Source organism: Nicrophorus vespilloides, unplaced genomic scaffold (assembly GCF_001412225.1).
Source record: "Nicrophorus vespilloides isolate i.1.1-1 unplaced genomic scaffold, Nicve_v1.0, whole genome shotgun sequence".
NCBI lineage: Eukaryota > Metazoa > Arthropoda > Insecta > Coleoptera > Silphidae > Nicrophorus > Nicrophorus vespilloides.
Genome location: NW_017098790.1, coordinates 255,149 through 272,246, shown reverse-complemented (window position 1 = coordinate 272,246; position 17,098 = coordinate 255,149). Strand labels below are relative to the sequence as shown.

At 29.3% G+C, this 17,098-nt stretch overlaps 1 protein-coding gene across 2 annotated transcripts in view; it reads right to left on the bottom strand.

Moving 5' to 3' along the window:
* The window catches only part of LOC108563212 (potassium voltage-gated channel protein Shaw), a 102,227-nt gene that overhangs the window by 8,731 nt on the left and 76,398 nt on the right, over window positions 1-17,098 (bottom strand). For both annotated transcript variants that reach the window (XM_017921832.1, XM_017921831.1), the window contains exons 4-5: window positions 4,051-4,245; window positions 2,214-2,963 (exon numbers count right to left, since the gene is read on the bottom strand). In XM_017921832.1, the coding sequence (XP_017777321.1) occupies window positions 2,214-2,963; window positions 4,051-4,245 (945 nt within the window). The remainder of the gene's footprint in view (window positions 1-2,213; window positions 2,964-4,050; window positions 4,246-17,098) is intronic.

Sequence of the window (17,098 nt, the reverse complement as noted above, 5' to 3'; positions counted from 1 at the left end):
ATATATGTTTTGTAAAAGCATTTGCAAATAACAATCAATCAACGTAATATTGATGTTAATGCGTACTTCAATTTTGTTTGTATCTCTCCGATAAAGCAATTCACAAATAAATCAACTATCATTATTTCCACGATATTTATGAAAAATTCTATCATTTTCATGTTTACTTTAAACTTCAGTGTAATTCATATCTGATATTACAAATGTATTTCAATGTTGTCCTTTTAATGAGTTTACGATCAAATTCAAACAATAACAATGAATATTCCTGACTTGCAAACTATATGCCATTTCGGCTTCAATTGTGACTTCAACTACAGTATTATCTTAGGATTAGGGTCTATATCTTTGGGTTACCAAAACAACAATCTGAATGAAATTTACATCTACTTTATCTTATTTCGAACTTCTAATATCGAAGGGTCGATATAACGTATTTTACATAAGAAAGATTCTAGTTTAAGGCCAACGCCTGACAATTGTTTTTGATAGCATCATATAATGTAGATTAGGTAATTATTAGACGAAACAGAATAAATCAACTTTATACTGATATTTTGACTGTTTATTTACTAAAACTTTTCATTGTTCGAAGAAAATCCTTTAATTTTGTTAACATTCTAGAAGCATATCAAAATGTTTACTTCGGAAAACGAAGATAATTGTTGCTATTCTTGCTAATCGAAGTATGACTGTACTTAGATATTAAAGAGTATTTTATTATATTGCGATAATTACTTTAAATAAGAAATAATATTTCAATTCAAAATTTTGTGTTTAATGTGGTTTTTACACTTAAATATAAGAGTAAGTATAAGTTATATTAATTAAGCATAATTAATTCATTCGTACTCACCAAATATTAAACTATAATCAATTTAATACATCTTTTGCAAACATTATATAAATAGTTATAAATATTTCTGACAATTTGAAATAAATTGTGCAATTAATTAAGATATATCATTAATTGATATTTTGAGTTTTGACAGTTATCTCATCCTATTAAAAACATGTTTATTATGAACAATTACTAATGATACTATAGTATTTTCATAGATTTTTCATCATATAATATATATTATTATTAATGTGTACCAATTATTGGACACTTCCCGATTTAATGTTTTAATGTGCAGTTGTTAGTCATTTTAGTTATTATGAAGTATGATGAAAGCAAAACAGATCTAGCAACTACAATTACATATTGTGCTGCCATGTGTGTAACTAAAATAGATTTATGTTATTATTTTTATTTATTTAATAATTGCCATTACGTGTTTTTTTTATCCCGAAATATTTTCATACACATTGCTTGTGATGACACTTATATCTCATGAATAGGTTTATGCAATGTGAAATATTCGATTACTAGAACAATATACCAATCGACTGTATAGATGCTAAAGTGTATATTAAAGTATGACAAATTTAAATGAACAATTTAACATTTTTCATAATTACTAAATAATTATAAATATGAGTTAATAAATTTATTTCTAATTTTCAATGTTCATTTATATAGTTTCTATTAAATACATTTATTTATACTTCATAACTAGGAAATTTGTTCGACTTTTGAATAGTATAAATTAAAGAATAAACTATCTTCTAATGCATTTTGTTCTTCGATCACGGTAATCTTTGTTTGACTTTTGAGCTGTTGTTATAGTTTCAAAACCAGATTTTGGTCGATTTTTCTTGTTCGAGTTTCATAATTTTCTAGAAACTTACACAAGCTATTCAAAATGTGAGTATTGAGAGGTATTATGATATATTTAGATTTGTAACTAGTGATATCGTGACTTTAAGCGTCTATTCAATTTTAAAGTTACTTGTAATTTAGCTATGCGTTAAATCAATAATGACATTTAATTACCTCATACTTCAGTAATATTTATATATATATATATCTATGAGGTTATTTGTCATAATATTAGGATTATCATACGTTTGTTTACATTTTCACCAATTTAACTAATTATTATAAAAATAAAAAATAATCATTTTCACTTTATTTCTTTGAATTGTTATGGTGCTAGTTTCTCCTAGATTTGAAATATTATTATCCCAGTTTACCGTTTTCATAAATGGTAACCATATGTGTCTGATTATCAATTGCAAATAGTACAATATTTGACAAGTATGTATCTTTTATGATTTTGTTTGAGATGATTGTTAAGGTTTTTTTTTATAAGAAATTGTATATTTACCTGAGTATGGCTATAGTACATGGCAAAGTTGGATACGATGACTGGAACTGGCAAGGCTATGGTGAGTACACCAGCTAGTGCGCATAGGGCGCCAACAAACATGCCTATGTATGTCTTAGGCACCATATCTCCATATCCGACTGTGGTCATGGTGACCAGAGCCCACCACAGGCCCAGAGGTATGCTCTTGAAGTCGTTATGGGGATTAGTCTGTATGCGTTCGGCGTAATACACTAAACTAGCGAAGATCACAATACCTAAGACGAGGAAAAACACGAGAAGCGTGAGTTCTTTGGCGGACGCGCGAAAAGTCTGTATGAGAATCTTGAGACCGGAGGAGTGGCGCGTCAGTTTGAACAGCCTCATGATGCGGATGATCGAGAAGAACTCCATAATGTCGGCGTTCTCTAGGTGCGAGGCGAACTTCCTCAGCACCAAATCGATGTAGAAACTGAGCGTGGCCACGTAGTCTATGATGTTCACCGAGGAGTTGATGAACTCGCACTTGTTCGGCGACGTGATGAACCTGACGATGATCTCGAATGTGAACCACGCGTTGCAGATGCACTCGATGTAGAAGAAAGCGACGTGTGCTTCCGTTTCCGTCTTCTCGAAGACGTAGTCACTCCTGTTGTCCGCCGTCGTCACGTTGACGCGCCACAATTTCGGCACCTTCATGTCCGGATGTGTCTTCAGGCAGAACGAGAGTATGGAGATGCAGATGAAGAACACAGAGAGTACACCAATCACCTAACACATAAATACACATATTATTGTATCAAACTTTTTGCAAACCTATTAATACAATTTAACATAATTTGCAAAATTAAAACTAAATACCGGACACCGGTTAATCGGGATAGCCGCTTATTTGGGACAAATCTTAAAGAACGGAAACAAAACCGAGCTGATAACAAATGCAAAATGGAATTTCGGATAATTGGGCCAGCAGCTTTATCGGGACAAATGTACCGTTGTGTCCCGATTAAGTCGACTGTATTATTATTGGAAATTGTGTATACAAAATTACCTCATATTGTGCGGGTTTTGTCTTGGACTGTTTGTTTAAATTTTATTTTCTTATTTGCTATGCTATTTTTAATGTATATTTAATAATTCAGTAAATTAAAACAAAATTTTAATTTTATGTGTAAATAAAAACTTTTGAAAAGTTATTTAAGTTAAATTACATAGAAAAAGAATAAATAATAAAGGCAGGTCTTTGTAATTTTCCTTAATACACAGGCAAAGTGAAACTGTATAAATACGCAAATTTTGTATCTCAGGAAGAGAGTGTTTCAAAGACTTATTCTGTTTAAAATTGCTTTTGCATCAAAGGAATATTCGTAATTTTCAATGCTAAATTTAGATTACATTGAGTGTGTATATTTTTACAAATTAATAAAGATTTATGCAATATCAACACAATTAGTAGAAACATTTGTTAGAAGAATAATTTCCTTTGCTTCTTTTAATAAGAGTAATTATGTAACATTGTTTAATTGCTGGACTTATTTGCTTTCTTTCAATTTGTGTCATTTAATAAAGATAATTAGAAGATTTGAGCCTTTTTTTTAAGTATTATTAATCCACTTTTTAGAAACTTTGAATGATGAAATTTAACAGGTTTATATTGTTAAAAATTGATTAATGTTTGCCAATAATTTTAAATTAATTCTACTTAAAACTGAGCTTTATATTGAGGTTTACCTTATTTTATAAAGAAAAACGATATTGATTTTTGTTATCCTTTTTTTTTCTTAAAATTGTTTCATAATTGAAACAGTTAAAGACTGATGAATATTTATATTCGAATAATATGATAATCTTTACTTACTTTAGCAGCTGTCGAAGAGTAGGGTTCATCAAATAGTGACCATACTTTGGGTTTGGTGACCTGCCACCATGAGAGGGTGCCCTTGAAATAGTCCTCCTCGAATCCGAACTTCCGTGCAATTTCCTCATCGCTCGGCTTCTCCGTGTCCAGATCCAATCGATCCAATACCGCCAATGTCTCCTGGGTGTCGCGATGCTGTAAACACCACAAGCCCATCCATTATTTACGTTCCCACAAATATATTTACACCCGACAGATCGCATAGCGAATTCCATCAATAAAGAAGAATAGATTGAGCACGAGATTCGCCGGAAAATCATCTGCACTTCTACCCATACCATATTTATATACAAAATTTATAGATACGTTGATTATTAATGAATACAGTAAGAGTCATTGATTCCTATATAATACGATTATTCCCAAACACGTAACGCTGTGTTTCCCCAGAATATATGCTTGTTTGAGATGTAAATGAGCAGGATATTAAGGAATTACTGCAGGTTTCTAGTGAGGGTCTTATCAACAACGACCTTCATGAACTGGCAGAACAAGGAATTGAAGAACGCGGAAATAGTGATTCTGAAAACAATGAACAAAAAGAACTTGCTACGGATTTTCTTAGAAAAGGTTTATAAAATATAACCGAGTTGATCAAATTGTATAGAATGATCCAAATTTTGACAAGAGTGCAAAAGCAAGAAGTGGAGTTTTGGGTGCAATCACTTGTTACCAACATTTGCTTAATTAAAGAAAAAAAATTGTTTATTTTTAGTCGCGTGTTGCAGTTTCCCTATTTTCTATGTGTTAATGTCACCTCTTATAACGCTGTTATAGCGCTCTGTCTTCAGGAACGCATCTAAAGCGCTAAACAAGGTCTTACTGTATTTTCATTGTTGTAGTTTCACCATTACTTTTTATTAATAATCTACAGAATCCATCACATTTTTCACTAATCTCAGCTAATATATTATTTATATAACGAAGGATAGGACCAAGTATATTTCATTGAAGTACACCTGTCATAATTGAAAAGACATAATGTTTTAGCTTTGAAACATTATGATTTTCTCATCTACAAATTATTTCTATATATTTTTTTTGGACTTATGGTCAATATCCCTTTGAAGCAGGTGACTTTTCATAAAAGTATTTACATAGATTAGAATTTCAGGAGGAAACTGTTGCAAGCTGTACATATTTAATCTTCCTTTGACTTCAAGAGAATAAGAAAGTAGTTTAAACGGCTTCAATCTAAAAGCTTTCTTATTTTTGTGTGTGTGTTGTTTCCTGAATGATCCAACCTTTTAGAACGTTCCCCGCCTCAATTTGAACTTTAAAATGTTCAAAGTTTGTCTGTCCTCTTTGAATTGCAAATGAAAGAAACTTGCAGATGTGTATTTCGTTCAAATTATATATAAAGATAGGAAGACGATATTGTAAATTAGATTCCAAGAAAATATAAAAATAAATTATATAACGTTGGATATTTGTGTTTGAAGGCTTACAAAAGTTCAGATTGGGTGATCGAAATCTTCTCATAGTGACAAGAATTAGTAGAACAAATTACTTAAAAAAATCAAGAATTCTTCACATATATTTTAATGTATTTGTTAAATTATCATGGTAAAAGTTTGTGATCGGAACGGTGTCATTATAAGAAGAATTAGTAAAACCAAAACAAGTTTATTATAAAAAACATAAAGAAAAAAGTTCATTAGAGACTGCAACAATATTTCATATTACAAAAATTAATTAGTGAGTGAATCATGGAAACGTATTTAGACAATTTGAGTATAAAAAATTAACGATTGAAATAGTTCAAATATGCTTTAATTTGACATAAAAAAATGTGTATTATAGACAATATTATAAAAGTTAGGCATTCATTGTGTCTCATACCAGCAATAATTAAATAACAGCAACAATAAAAGAAATAAGAAAAAATTTAATCAATGAGGAAAACATACATCCTAATAACAAAATATAATAGAATTCAAACAATTTACTTATAAAAGGATAGAGGATTGAAGAATTGTTCGAATATATTTTGATTTATATGACAAATGTGAATTTCAGCATCAATATTTCATACTGAAAATGATAATTAATCATGATAATTAATCACACTGTCGTTTACTATTTTTTTTCGAGAGGCATATTGGGGAAAAGCCGCAATAGATCTTTCCATGAGTTCCGAGACATTTCGGGCAATATCATCCCCGTCTATTATAGTAATTGAATTGAATTATTGAATCCCTGAAACTTCTGCGATAAATACCGCCTTTGTCGAAGAAACTTCGCCGGAACAACTTAAGTTGTCGTATTTAAAGCTATTGTATAATAGGCAACTCTTCATAATTGCCGGACTTTGCTAGAACCATATTTAATTTGATAGACTTTATTTCTCTATTTTTCTGAGTTATCATTTATATTTTGTTGCTTCTATTTATCATTTCTTCTTTATAAATTTATGTTATTTGGAAATTATTATTATATTTTTCTTAAAAAAACTAATTTTTGGTCTTCAAATTCCAACTTAACACAAAAGCAACTACTGTCAAATAATAGCTAAATGAATATTGACAGTTGTTTTCGAAACTCTAGATAATCTAAGATTTTCTTTCAAATGTTTTTAGTAACAAATGTTAAGTATTTCTAGTAGGTGTACTAACTCAAAAGAATTGGTACTTCTGCTAGATATATTAATATACATTCTCAAAAACAAGAAATTACACACGGAATTTTGTTGAACCATATTTAATATGAAGATTGCAGCTGTCTATTTCTTCATTATTATGTATTCAAATATTTTTATACAATCTTATTTGAACTAAAGGATTATCATTTATTAACATATATTTATATAAAACTAATTATTTACTTATAGAAATTAATTACAATTAACCTACATGTAGTTCAATCTATTTGATTTTCTTTTCTAATCGATTCCGCAGGAATTTAATCATGTAAAATATGAAACTCTTGGTTCCTTTCATTATAGTTATAAATTGCTCTCTACATTATGTTCATATGCAGGTCGATGAATTTAACATAAATTAGTTTGGAATTGAAATCGCTGCAGTATTTCAATGCTTGAATTTCTTATTGAATAGTATGTTCTAGAATTATTATGGTTTCATGATAATTTTATATCCAAACTTATTGGTAAGACCGAAACACAGATTTATTGTTACAAATAGTATATTATTCTATGAGAGATCTACTTTTGTTTTTGGTAACCAATCTAGTACAGTAAGACCTCGTTTAGCGCTGATTTGCTATAACGCGGTTTGCTGGAAACCTTGAAAAAGCTCAAAATTTACCCGGATTCAAATTATTTCCTTGATTTGTATATACATGAGCAGGATATTAAGGAGTTACTAAAGGTTTCTGGTGAGTGCCTTTCAAACGACGACCTTCAAGAACTGTCAGAACAAGGAATTTCGGAACGCGAAAAACCAAAAGACCTTGCTATAGATTTTCTTAGAAAAAGTTTAGAAACGTTATCTGAAATCGTTGATAAAATTTTAGCAAATGATCCAAATTTTGACAGTAGTGTAAAAGCAAGAAAGTGGGTGCGATCGTCTGCTACCAATATTTCTTAATGAAAGAAGAAGAAAGCAATAAATGACTAGACGATTTTATAGCAAAAAAATCAAAAGTATCAGAACATCCAGGACCTTCATCACAAACATAAACTTAATATTTCTCAGTGCAAATATTTGTGTTATATAAAACATATATTATAATGCAAGTTAGAATAAATACAACTTAAAATTATAGCAAAATTAGTTTATTTTTGGTACCGTTTCCCTATTTTCTATGTATTAAAATGACCTCCTATAACGCTGTTTCGTTTAGCGTTCTGTCTTCAGGAACGATCTAAACCGCTAAACTATGTCTTACTATATACAGGAACAATCAGTTCCCGCACTGTTTGAAACGAGATTAATCGAGGGCTTCGAAACCGTATAAACGGCTTAACAGTCTACAGAGAACAACCGTTTTTAAATCATACTTATCGAAGTAAAAATTACAACTCTAAAAAAATCGGACAAGTGGGCTGTCGGTGTCGGGTATCCAAAAAATCATATGTTAATAAAAAATAATTATATATTTTTTATTGTTTTTAATAATCCCTTTCTCATACATTAAAACATTAAGTAATTGCTATTTATAATATCTCATGAGTTTGTAAAATAAATACTATAATTAGTACTTAAGAATTTCTGGGGACATTTTATGAACATCGGATATTCGTATCCTGCGCGTTAAGGCTATTAATAAATTACTACTTCGTTTTTCATTACTTAAGTAATGGATTTAATAAATTGCCTTGAAAGCATTATAAATCGCATCTCCGACTAAACGGTATTAATTACTTTAATGTAATTGTCCATCAAGACAGTTTAATAAAGCCATTAAACATCATCAAATCTAAGTATACATTTAGATTTACATACTAGAAGTTTAATATTTATATTAATTATTTAAATAGAATATGATTACTATGATTTACAGGTATTTATATATATTTTGTTACATAATATTTCTGTAGTTATATAATGTTTATGTTTATTGAATGTAAAGTTTATAATTTTGTTTTTTTTTAATATTATTTTGATTACATGATGATACAATACGTAAACAAACAAAAAACAATTAGGGCAGAAAGACCTATCGTCTTTTACCTTTGTATTAAACTTATTTCAATGAAAATTGTATATGTGTATTGTTATTATGTGAATGTATTACTTTTTTCATCTTAATAGTTAATCGCCCTTCAAAAATTACCGATAATAAAAATTACGGTCAATTTGAAAGAGTTTATAAAATAACTTAAATTTGTAGAATAAACTATTAACTAATTTGTTTCAGTTAAAATCAAAATGACGGTATATATAAAAAGCTGAAAAATATATGTGTTGTCGAAAACTTAATTGAATTTCTTCAAGATGTTGGCAAAAAAAAAATGTAACTGAAATAGCAATCATAATACATGATTGTATATTAGTGCAAAAAATGTATGACTTGTGAGCTTTCTTAACATACATGTACTGATCTCTGTGTGCCGTGCAAATATTTGCCCACGTGTACTCAATAGGGAATATTGACTAGGGGAGACTGAACAATCTGTTTGTGCTGCAGAGGACAGCAGTTAAATTGTTTTTGAACTTCCATTTCTTATTTTCACGTTTCTGAGTTACGAATTCCCCGTGCACAGTCAACGTGCAATTGACACCAATGTTATTCAAAACAATTTACACGCTTTACTACTTTCAGACTATTCAATGTAAATTGAAAAATTAAATTAAAAATATCTTTTTATAGTATTTAACTTTTTGTCATTTCTACAGTCTTAATTAAAAAAAAATATATAACAAATATTAATCTGATATTTAATTTCAAACTGTCACTGATTTTCATAATTTTCAATACTTTTTAGTAGTATTGCAAAGGTATTTTGAGTTGGTATACCTGCACATCACATAACTTTATTGTACCAACATTATAATTTGTTATTTAAATTATTTGATTTTATGAAAATTGAAACATTAATATATTACATCGGCAATATAATTTAAAAAATAAATTATAATTGGAAATTAATTGCAATTGAATAAATTAAATTCATTTATTAATAGTATTTGTTAGGAGGTTTACTCCACACAGACCATCGACCTGACACAAGTTCCTTCAGCTTTGTGTATTACGTGGATGTATGTAGTGCTAAGACTTGCAGCACTAATAAATCGTCTGCTTTCTATTAAAGTGCTATTCCATTTGTCCCATGTTGGCATCCATCCAAGTGCCCATCCAGGACACACGTAAACTAACTAACTTTCATAATATGTCAAACATCAAATATAAAATGGACGTCATCCTGGCTTCAAGAAAACAACTCGAACAATCCAAACAGGTTTTATAAATTGAAAGTTTTAAAAGCAATGTTGATTTATATTTTTATATTATTTATACCTGGTTTATTAATACCTGGTTTATTGGAATTCCCGTAATTCTACATTATTTATCGATTATTTTTATTTGTTGAATGCAACGATAGATGGCACCTTCTTGGTATTTATTTTTGACAGTTTATGAAAGTTAAGTAAAGTGGTAATTTTATAGTAATTAAACGGGTGATTTTTTTAGAACACTTTTAGACAAACACTTTTATATTATGATAACCATCAAGTGTTGAACAGCAAACTTTTTGTATCATTGTGAGTTATAGTTGTGGAACTTGTTTTATTTTTGGTTTTAATGGAATTCCCGTAAAGAATAGAAGTAAATCAAATATTTTAAATTAGTGTATAATACACAGCTTATTTTCGACAAATTACAAAAGTTAAGCAACGAGTTAATTTGATAGTAATTAAGTAGGTATTTTTTTATCACAATAAATACTTTTATATAAATAAAACCTTCTAAATATACAAAGTTTTTAAAACAAAATCTTATGGTAGCATTATCGGATGAAGATGTGAAACATGTTGTCATTCTTGGTATTATTGGAATTCTCGTAAAGATAAATACATATTTTTATTTATAGAATACAACGTCAGATGGCGTCATCGTTTGTGACAGCTGACGAAAGTTAAGAAATTTGTTAATTTGATAAGAATACAACCATAGATGCCGTCCTCTTGATACTTAATTTTGACAGATTACGTAAGTTCAGTAATTTGTTACTTCATAGTAATTAAGTGAATGATCTTTTTTTCAACAAACACTTTTTTTATAAGTAAAACTTTCTAAATATACAATTTCATACTACATTATGGAATAAACTAGTCAAATATTGAAAATTATCCTTATTATAGCGTTTGTATATATTTAATGCCACGATTATTCCGCTTTCGGTATTTGGCACTATGCAAGGTATTGCTGTATACAATTATAACTATGTCATGGAATAAAAATGCCAACTGTTGAAAAATAAACTTAAAGTTAGTAGTTAGTTTAAAAATAATTGATGTGTCTTTGAGGTATATTGTAAAACGATATGTAGTTACTACATCAACAAAGAAAATACACGAAGTTAAAGGTTTATTGTGGCATGAAACGAGTAGTGCACTAAACACGTTGTTCGTGCGAGCGTAATTATCGAAGTTTTGTGGACGGCTGTAGGGGGAAATCGTGACATGAAACAGTGTGTCAATGTGCAATAGCTTTTGATTATCCGAAGTGAAACGCAATTGTATCAAAGGCATTTTCATCAAAACAATTCAACTGCCAAATTAAGATCAATTCTGAAGTGGCCTTTCGTCATAATTAGGGCGCTTAATCTCTTTGTGTGCTAATCAATTTGAACAATAGGGCCACTCGTAGGCTTTGCAAAGTACGTTCGTTAGGGCAAACACCTCGAAGTCGCGGATTTCCCGCTGAGAATTAGCTATTTTTTCGCTATATTTTTCTCTCTCTTGCCCATCGCCGTTTAATCAAGTTTGAAGCGGATCTCGTATACTTAAAGCCATTATTTGAAGCCGGCAGTAACGAGGGTTTGTGCACAATTTTTCCAGCCCAGTTACGAGGAAAAGGGATAATAAAACCGGAATCCGAAACGGGCGGACGTTTCTAAGAGGAGGCAGGAAACACACATAAATCTTCTTTGCCGTGATTCATTATTATTAATATTGCATAACCAGATTAACTAGTACAAACGTTCAAATCAATACAGAAGATTTATTAAAGAAATTTAGAAGTAGTTTATTAAAAAAATATCCAATTTTCACCTTACACAAGGACCAATACCTAAGCTAATCTTGCATAACCTAACTTATTAATAAAAGCAGTTTATAATAAAATGTATGAAAATTGAGTGCATTAAATGTAAAGAAAAACAACTTTTATTTAATTAATACTAAATATACTTAATCTATCTTTTAAGTAGTTAAGATAGCATTACCACAAGTGGCCTAATATAGCCAAAAGCAGAGGTCGGCAACCTTTTTGGAGCAAAGGACATTTTTTAAGATATTTACTGTTACAAGAGACGCACGTATTACTACGATTGTAATTTTTGTTATTAGCATTAGGTTTCTTACTAGGGTTTTAGGAATCTAACTAGGACTAGCGACTAGCTAGGACTAGTATTAAGGACCTCCAAAACTAACTTTGTATTACATAAACAACCCCTAGCTTACGTGGAGTGGCGATCATAGCCATAATATCAGATGAAAAGAGCCGCTAAGTTAAATTTGTTGTCTCAATTAAATCTAAATTAATCTCTAAGATATAATTTGACGTATATGTAAATACATGTGTAATTCAGTTCTATAAAGATAATGTTAAATTACTTAAAAAACAACCAAATTTAGTAATGTTATTTTTAAGTGACAGATTATAAATAAAGTTAATATATGAGCATTGTATTTATTTTGCGGTTTTTTTTTCTGTATTATAAATATTTTCAACTTGGGAATACTTTCTGAAATATTGGCGTCGACGTTGGAGTGAAATTTATTTACTTTTTGATTCATTTTTTCGTAGCAATTTTCGGAACGGCAATTTCGTTGCTCCGCCAAGAGGAAACGCCGCACATTCAATCTAATTTATGGCTTGATATTATTATTATTCATCAACCACCAATTTTACTATAAGTCATCTAGCATATTTACATTTCAACAATAAAACATAGCTTAATTACCATACATTTTCAATGGTGGAATAATTAAAAGAAAAAATACAAATGAGAGGCAACTTTTGACTTATTAACCCATTGTGAATGTGGCTAGAGGCGGTGAATTCCAACATTTTTATGGATACATAGAATTTAAATAGCTGAAAGTCCTTACACAATACCCCTAAGAATTCACTTCTACCCCATTTAGAGTCAGACGACCTTTGTGTTAAAGCATGAAATTATTAAAAAATTACCAGTAAAAATTAAATAAAGAAATGTTAGAGCATGTTCTTTCTGGTCAAATAATGAAATAATTTATACAAAATGTATAAAAATAATTATTTCTATATTATTATAATAGTTTTTGGTCCTTACTCATTTAATTGTCAACACTTTTTTCATGATATATGTTGGTGTACAAATTGATTGATAAATAAAGAGTTTCAACACATCAACTTCATTGCTAGTTTATTTGATTTTAAGTGAGTAATCGATGTTAATTAACACATCCAATGCTAACAAATAATCCAAGCGAAAATAACTTTAGAAATCAGACAGTGATAGAGTGATCGAGTTGCAAATAGTGTGAGATTTCTCAACTGTAAAATCAATATAAGTAGTTTAATTTGGTACATTCGTAGTTATTTTTTATTTATACTTTAATCATTTTATTTATGTATAATTGTTAAAATGTATTGTTTGTTTTATTAAGTCGTAATGATTTTATTTACAATCTATTCAGTAAATTCAGTCGCCGTTGATATTAAATGGATAAAGTGGATATTTACCATTATGATGATTTTGAACATTAATAATAATTACTTAAATCGGAAATCTTCTTGTGACAAAGAAAATTGATCGAGATTGTGTCCAGTCATGAAATTAAATCATTTTGTCGTATCCCGAGATGGAATATCTTCTAGTTATGTCATTGTGGAGTCCTAGTGGAGTTTTTAAGGAATGCTAGAGGTGAATCTTTTACTTTAATAAACACTTTATTACTTAGATTTTAGTTGCTAAGAAGCATAGGTTTGTTACTAGGGTTATGAGTCAAACTAGGACTAGTACTAGAGACTCGGTAAGACTCAATAAGAGTAACCTCCAAGACTAACATTGTATGACATAAGCATCCTATTTTATAGTAGGGAATTAACATAGTGGGAGTACAATAATTAGTAAGGGAAGATATTACTCTTTCAAAGAATGTTTGTAGATGATTATAATAAACATTAAGTGATTAGGAGAATGTTCATATTCATAGTCACTATCGAATGGTGATTAACAATAGTCGATACACATTGATTAGTTGGAATCTTCGTAATTTTTACTAAGTCATTAAGAAGTACATACACATAAATATATACGAATAAAATAATAAGGGTTAATATAATATAACCAATGACAGTTGTCGTATCCCAGGGATGGAATTTTTGAAACAGTGCAATATTGTCTGGTGTTGTCGTTGTTGTAGGAATAAAATAATTTAATTAGTTTTACATAACTTTATTCGTTACGATTGTACCTGTAACGATCATTATGTGTTTATAATAAGAACTTGGATTCGGAGTAAAGGGATAGGAGTATCGATGGGAATGTTTACGTTTGGTCCCCTTTCTTTATATTAAAGTGTATCAAACTGGGATCACGGTAGTGATTCCTTTATGCTGATGTATATGTTTATATAATATACATTAAGAGATGCTGTGGATGTCTCTAGTTCGTTAATACAACACAACAAAGTTATACATAACAATTTCTTAATTTTCATTCTCTCTCAGAAACAATGTTTGTATCTTGTATATCAAATTTGCTTACAAAGTAGTAGAAGATATCAGAGTAACAAATAATATACATTTTAATAGGTTGCAGAACACTTAATTACGTGATACTTGTTATGCAATTGATCATTGAAAACATCATATAAAAAATTGCAACAAAATTATTTTTTTTAATGAAATAATCGAAAAGTTTTTTAATCTAAAAAATTACAACTTTTTTAATAATAAAATAGCTTATATTAGCTCTATTCTGTGATTTTTTTAGGAAGTCAGTTAATTAATATATATTTATAAAATTATTGAAAGAACTTGTATTTACTTATTTAATGTTCAGTTAACAATGTTTATTAAACTAAAGGACATGAACATTATAGGACAATGTAATAAACACATATATTTTAATATAATAGCCAAAACTATACATATTGATTTCTTGTTCATTTACAGACTACATCTGATAATTAATTCCAATAAATTAATAATTAACATCACATGAGTTGTAAATCATGTTAATATTAGTGCTTAAAGCATATACAAATGGATTCGATAAAACAATAGTTTTAAAAAGATCATGGATTAAAATAATACACTGTTCATTAGAAGATAACTTTGGACTTAACTCAGGAATATTTGAATTACATAATTTAATAAATAATTACAGAAAATGTAACTAAATTTGTTTACCTGAATCTTTATATAATCCCATGAAAAAAAAACATTTCATCCATGTAACATCTTTATACATAAAAGTACTTAATTATTAAATTTCTATTTAAATAAATACATTAAATAACTGATTTTTCGCCTTAGAATTCCCAGTAATTCCTATTTTTTCAGAAAAATTACATTTACTTAGTAACAAATCAAAGTTACATTGTAAATTTCCCGTTTCCCGAAAACAAAAAATAACTATACGGGAAAATAACTTTGATCGAATACATTACAAATCATTCTGAAGCAACAAAAAAGAAACTTGAATAATACAAATAGCATCAAGGACTTTTTGATTTACCCGTGTTCCTTTTTGCGAATTTGTCCAGAGTAGTCGAAATCCCTCGCGAATTCCCCCCATCCTTTTTCATCCCCTTTTACCGCACATAAAATATGCACATCAGATTTCCCCGATTCGAGCAAACGTCGAATTGCCGCAAAATCGTAAATGGAAAAAAACAACTAAGCGAGCCAAGTGGAAAATGTATAAATATAACTCAATTCCGTATCCATCCGGATGAACGGCGAACAGAAACGTAAACAATTAATTATATTCAAATTGCTTTTCCCCTTTTTGTGTGCAGAAAATTGCGAGGAGTACGATGGCAAAGGGAAAAAAATGTTTCTCATTAATTAGAGCCAGCGCTAATGATGTAACACGTTCATTTGAAAAATGAAAAAAAAATGAGTATTTTTTCTTGTACTTTTCTTCTCGCGTTTTTTATTATTATTTTGAATTAGTGTCGTTAATTAAAATCGCATTCTGTGGTGATTTTTATTGCATCAAACTGTGTGTTGTGTGTTTACAAATAAATGCGGTTGATTATAGAGAAATTTCTAAGTTAATTACTGTGTGCTTCTACTATAAAGGAGAAAGCATTTGTAAACTTTGGCTTCCATTTGAGATGGTACCAATTTAAGTTCCTAATTGGTGTTCCTTCGTGTGTGTAAACTAAATACGATAAATTCTTTGCATTTGACAAAATTTACTAAGATGTAAGACCATGTTTGTATCAATAAGTGTATCATAAGTTAATTACATCAAAGCTTTAATTTAAATCTCGATTAGCTAATAGGATGCGTTTCACGAAATTACTTAGTTAAGAGAAACTTCGTTTTCAGAGGTAAAATACACTGTGGATTGGGAATACGTTCTATCATTTAAGATGGTACCAATTTAAGATCTTAATTGGTGTTCCTTCGTGTGTGTAAACTAAATACGTTAAGTTCTTTGCATCCGACAAAAATTAGGAAAATGGAATTCAAAATTCGTATCAATAACCGTATCATAATTTAATTAAATCAAAGCTTTAATTTATATATCGATTAACGAATAGGATGGGTTTCACGAAATTGCTTCGTTAAGAGAAGCTTCGTACTAATTTAAATTGCTGTTTGATGTTTCTTCATGTGTGTAAACTAAGTACGTTAAATTCTTTACATTCCACAAAATTTAGGAAGATGTTAATTACATCAAAGCTTTAATTTATATCTCAATTAACGAATAGGATGCGTTCAAGGAAATTACTTCGTTAAGAGAAACTTTGTTTTCAGAGGTAGAGAAAAAGTAGAACTAAACTAAAAGATGAGCTTAAAGTTGATTGTGCAATTTCTCTCTTTTATTTAATAATTTCATGTACTAATACTAAGACTTCTTTCTAAATCGGGATAATTTTTGTTAATATTTTTCGGAAGACACTTCTTTAATTCGTCTTGTATTTCAAAATTACATATGCAGAATTACTAACAATGGGTTGTTCACAATGGGACTTCTTCCTAAATTAGGATCTTTTTCACTAACCAAAATTGTTTTTAAAGTAATTTAAGCAACTTTTCAAATCTTTTGTTCTTGACAATTTTCGGAAAGAACTTCTTTAAATCATCTTTATTTTCTATTATCATCATTGCTAAGAAACTTGTCTCAATCTTC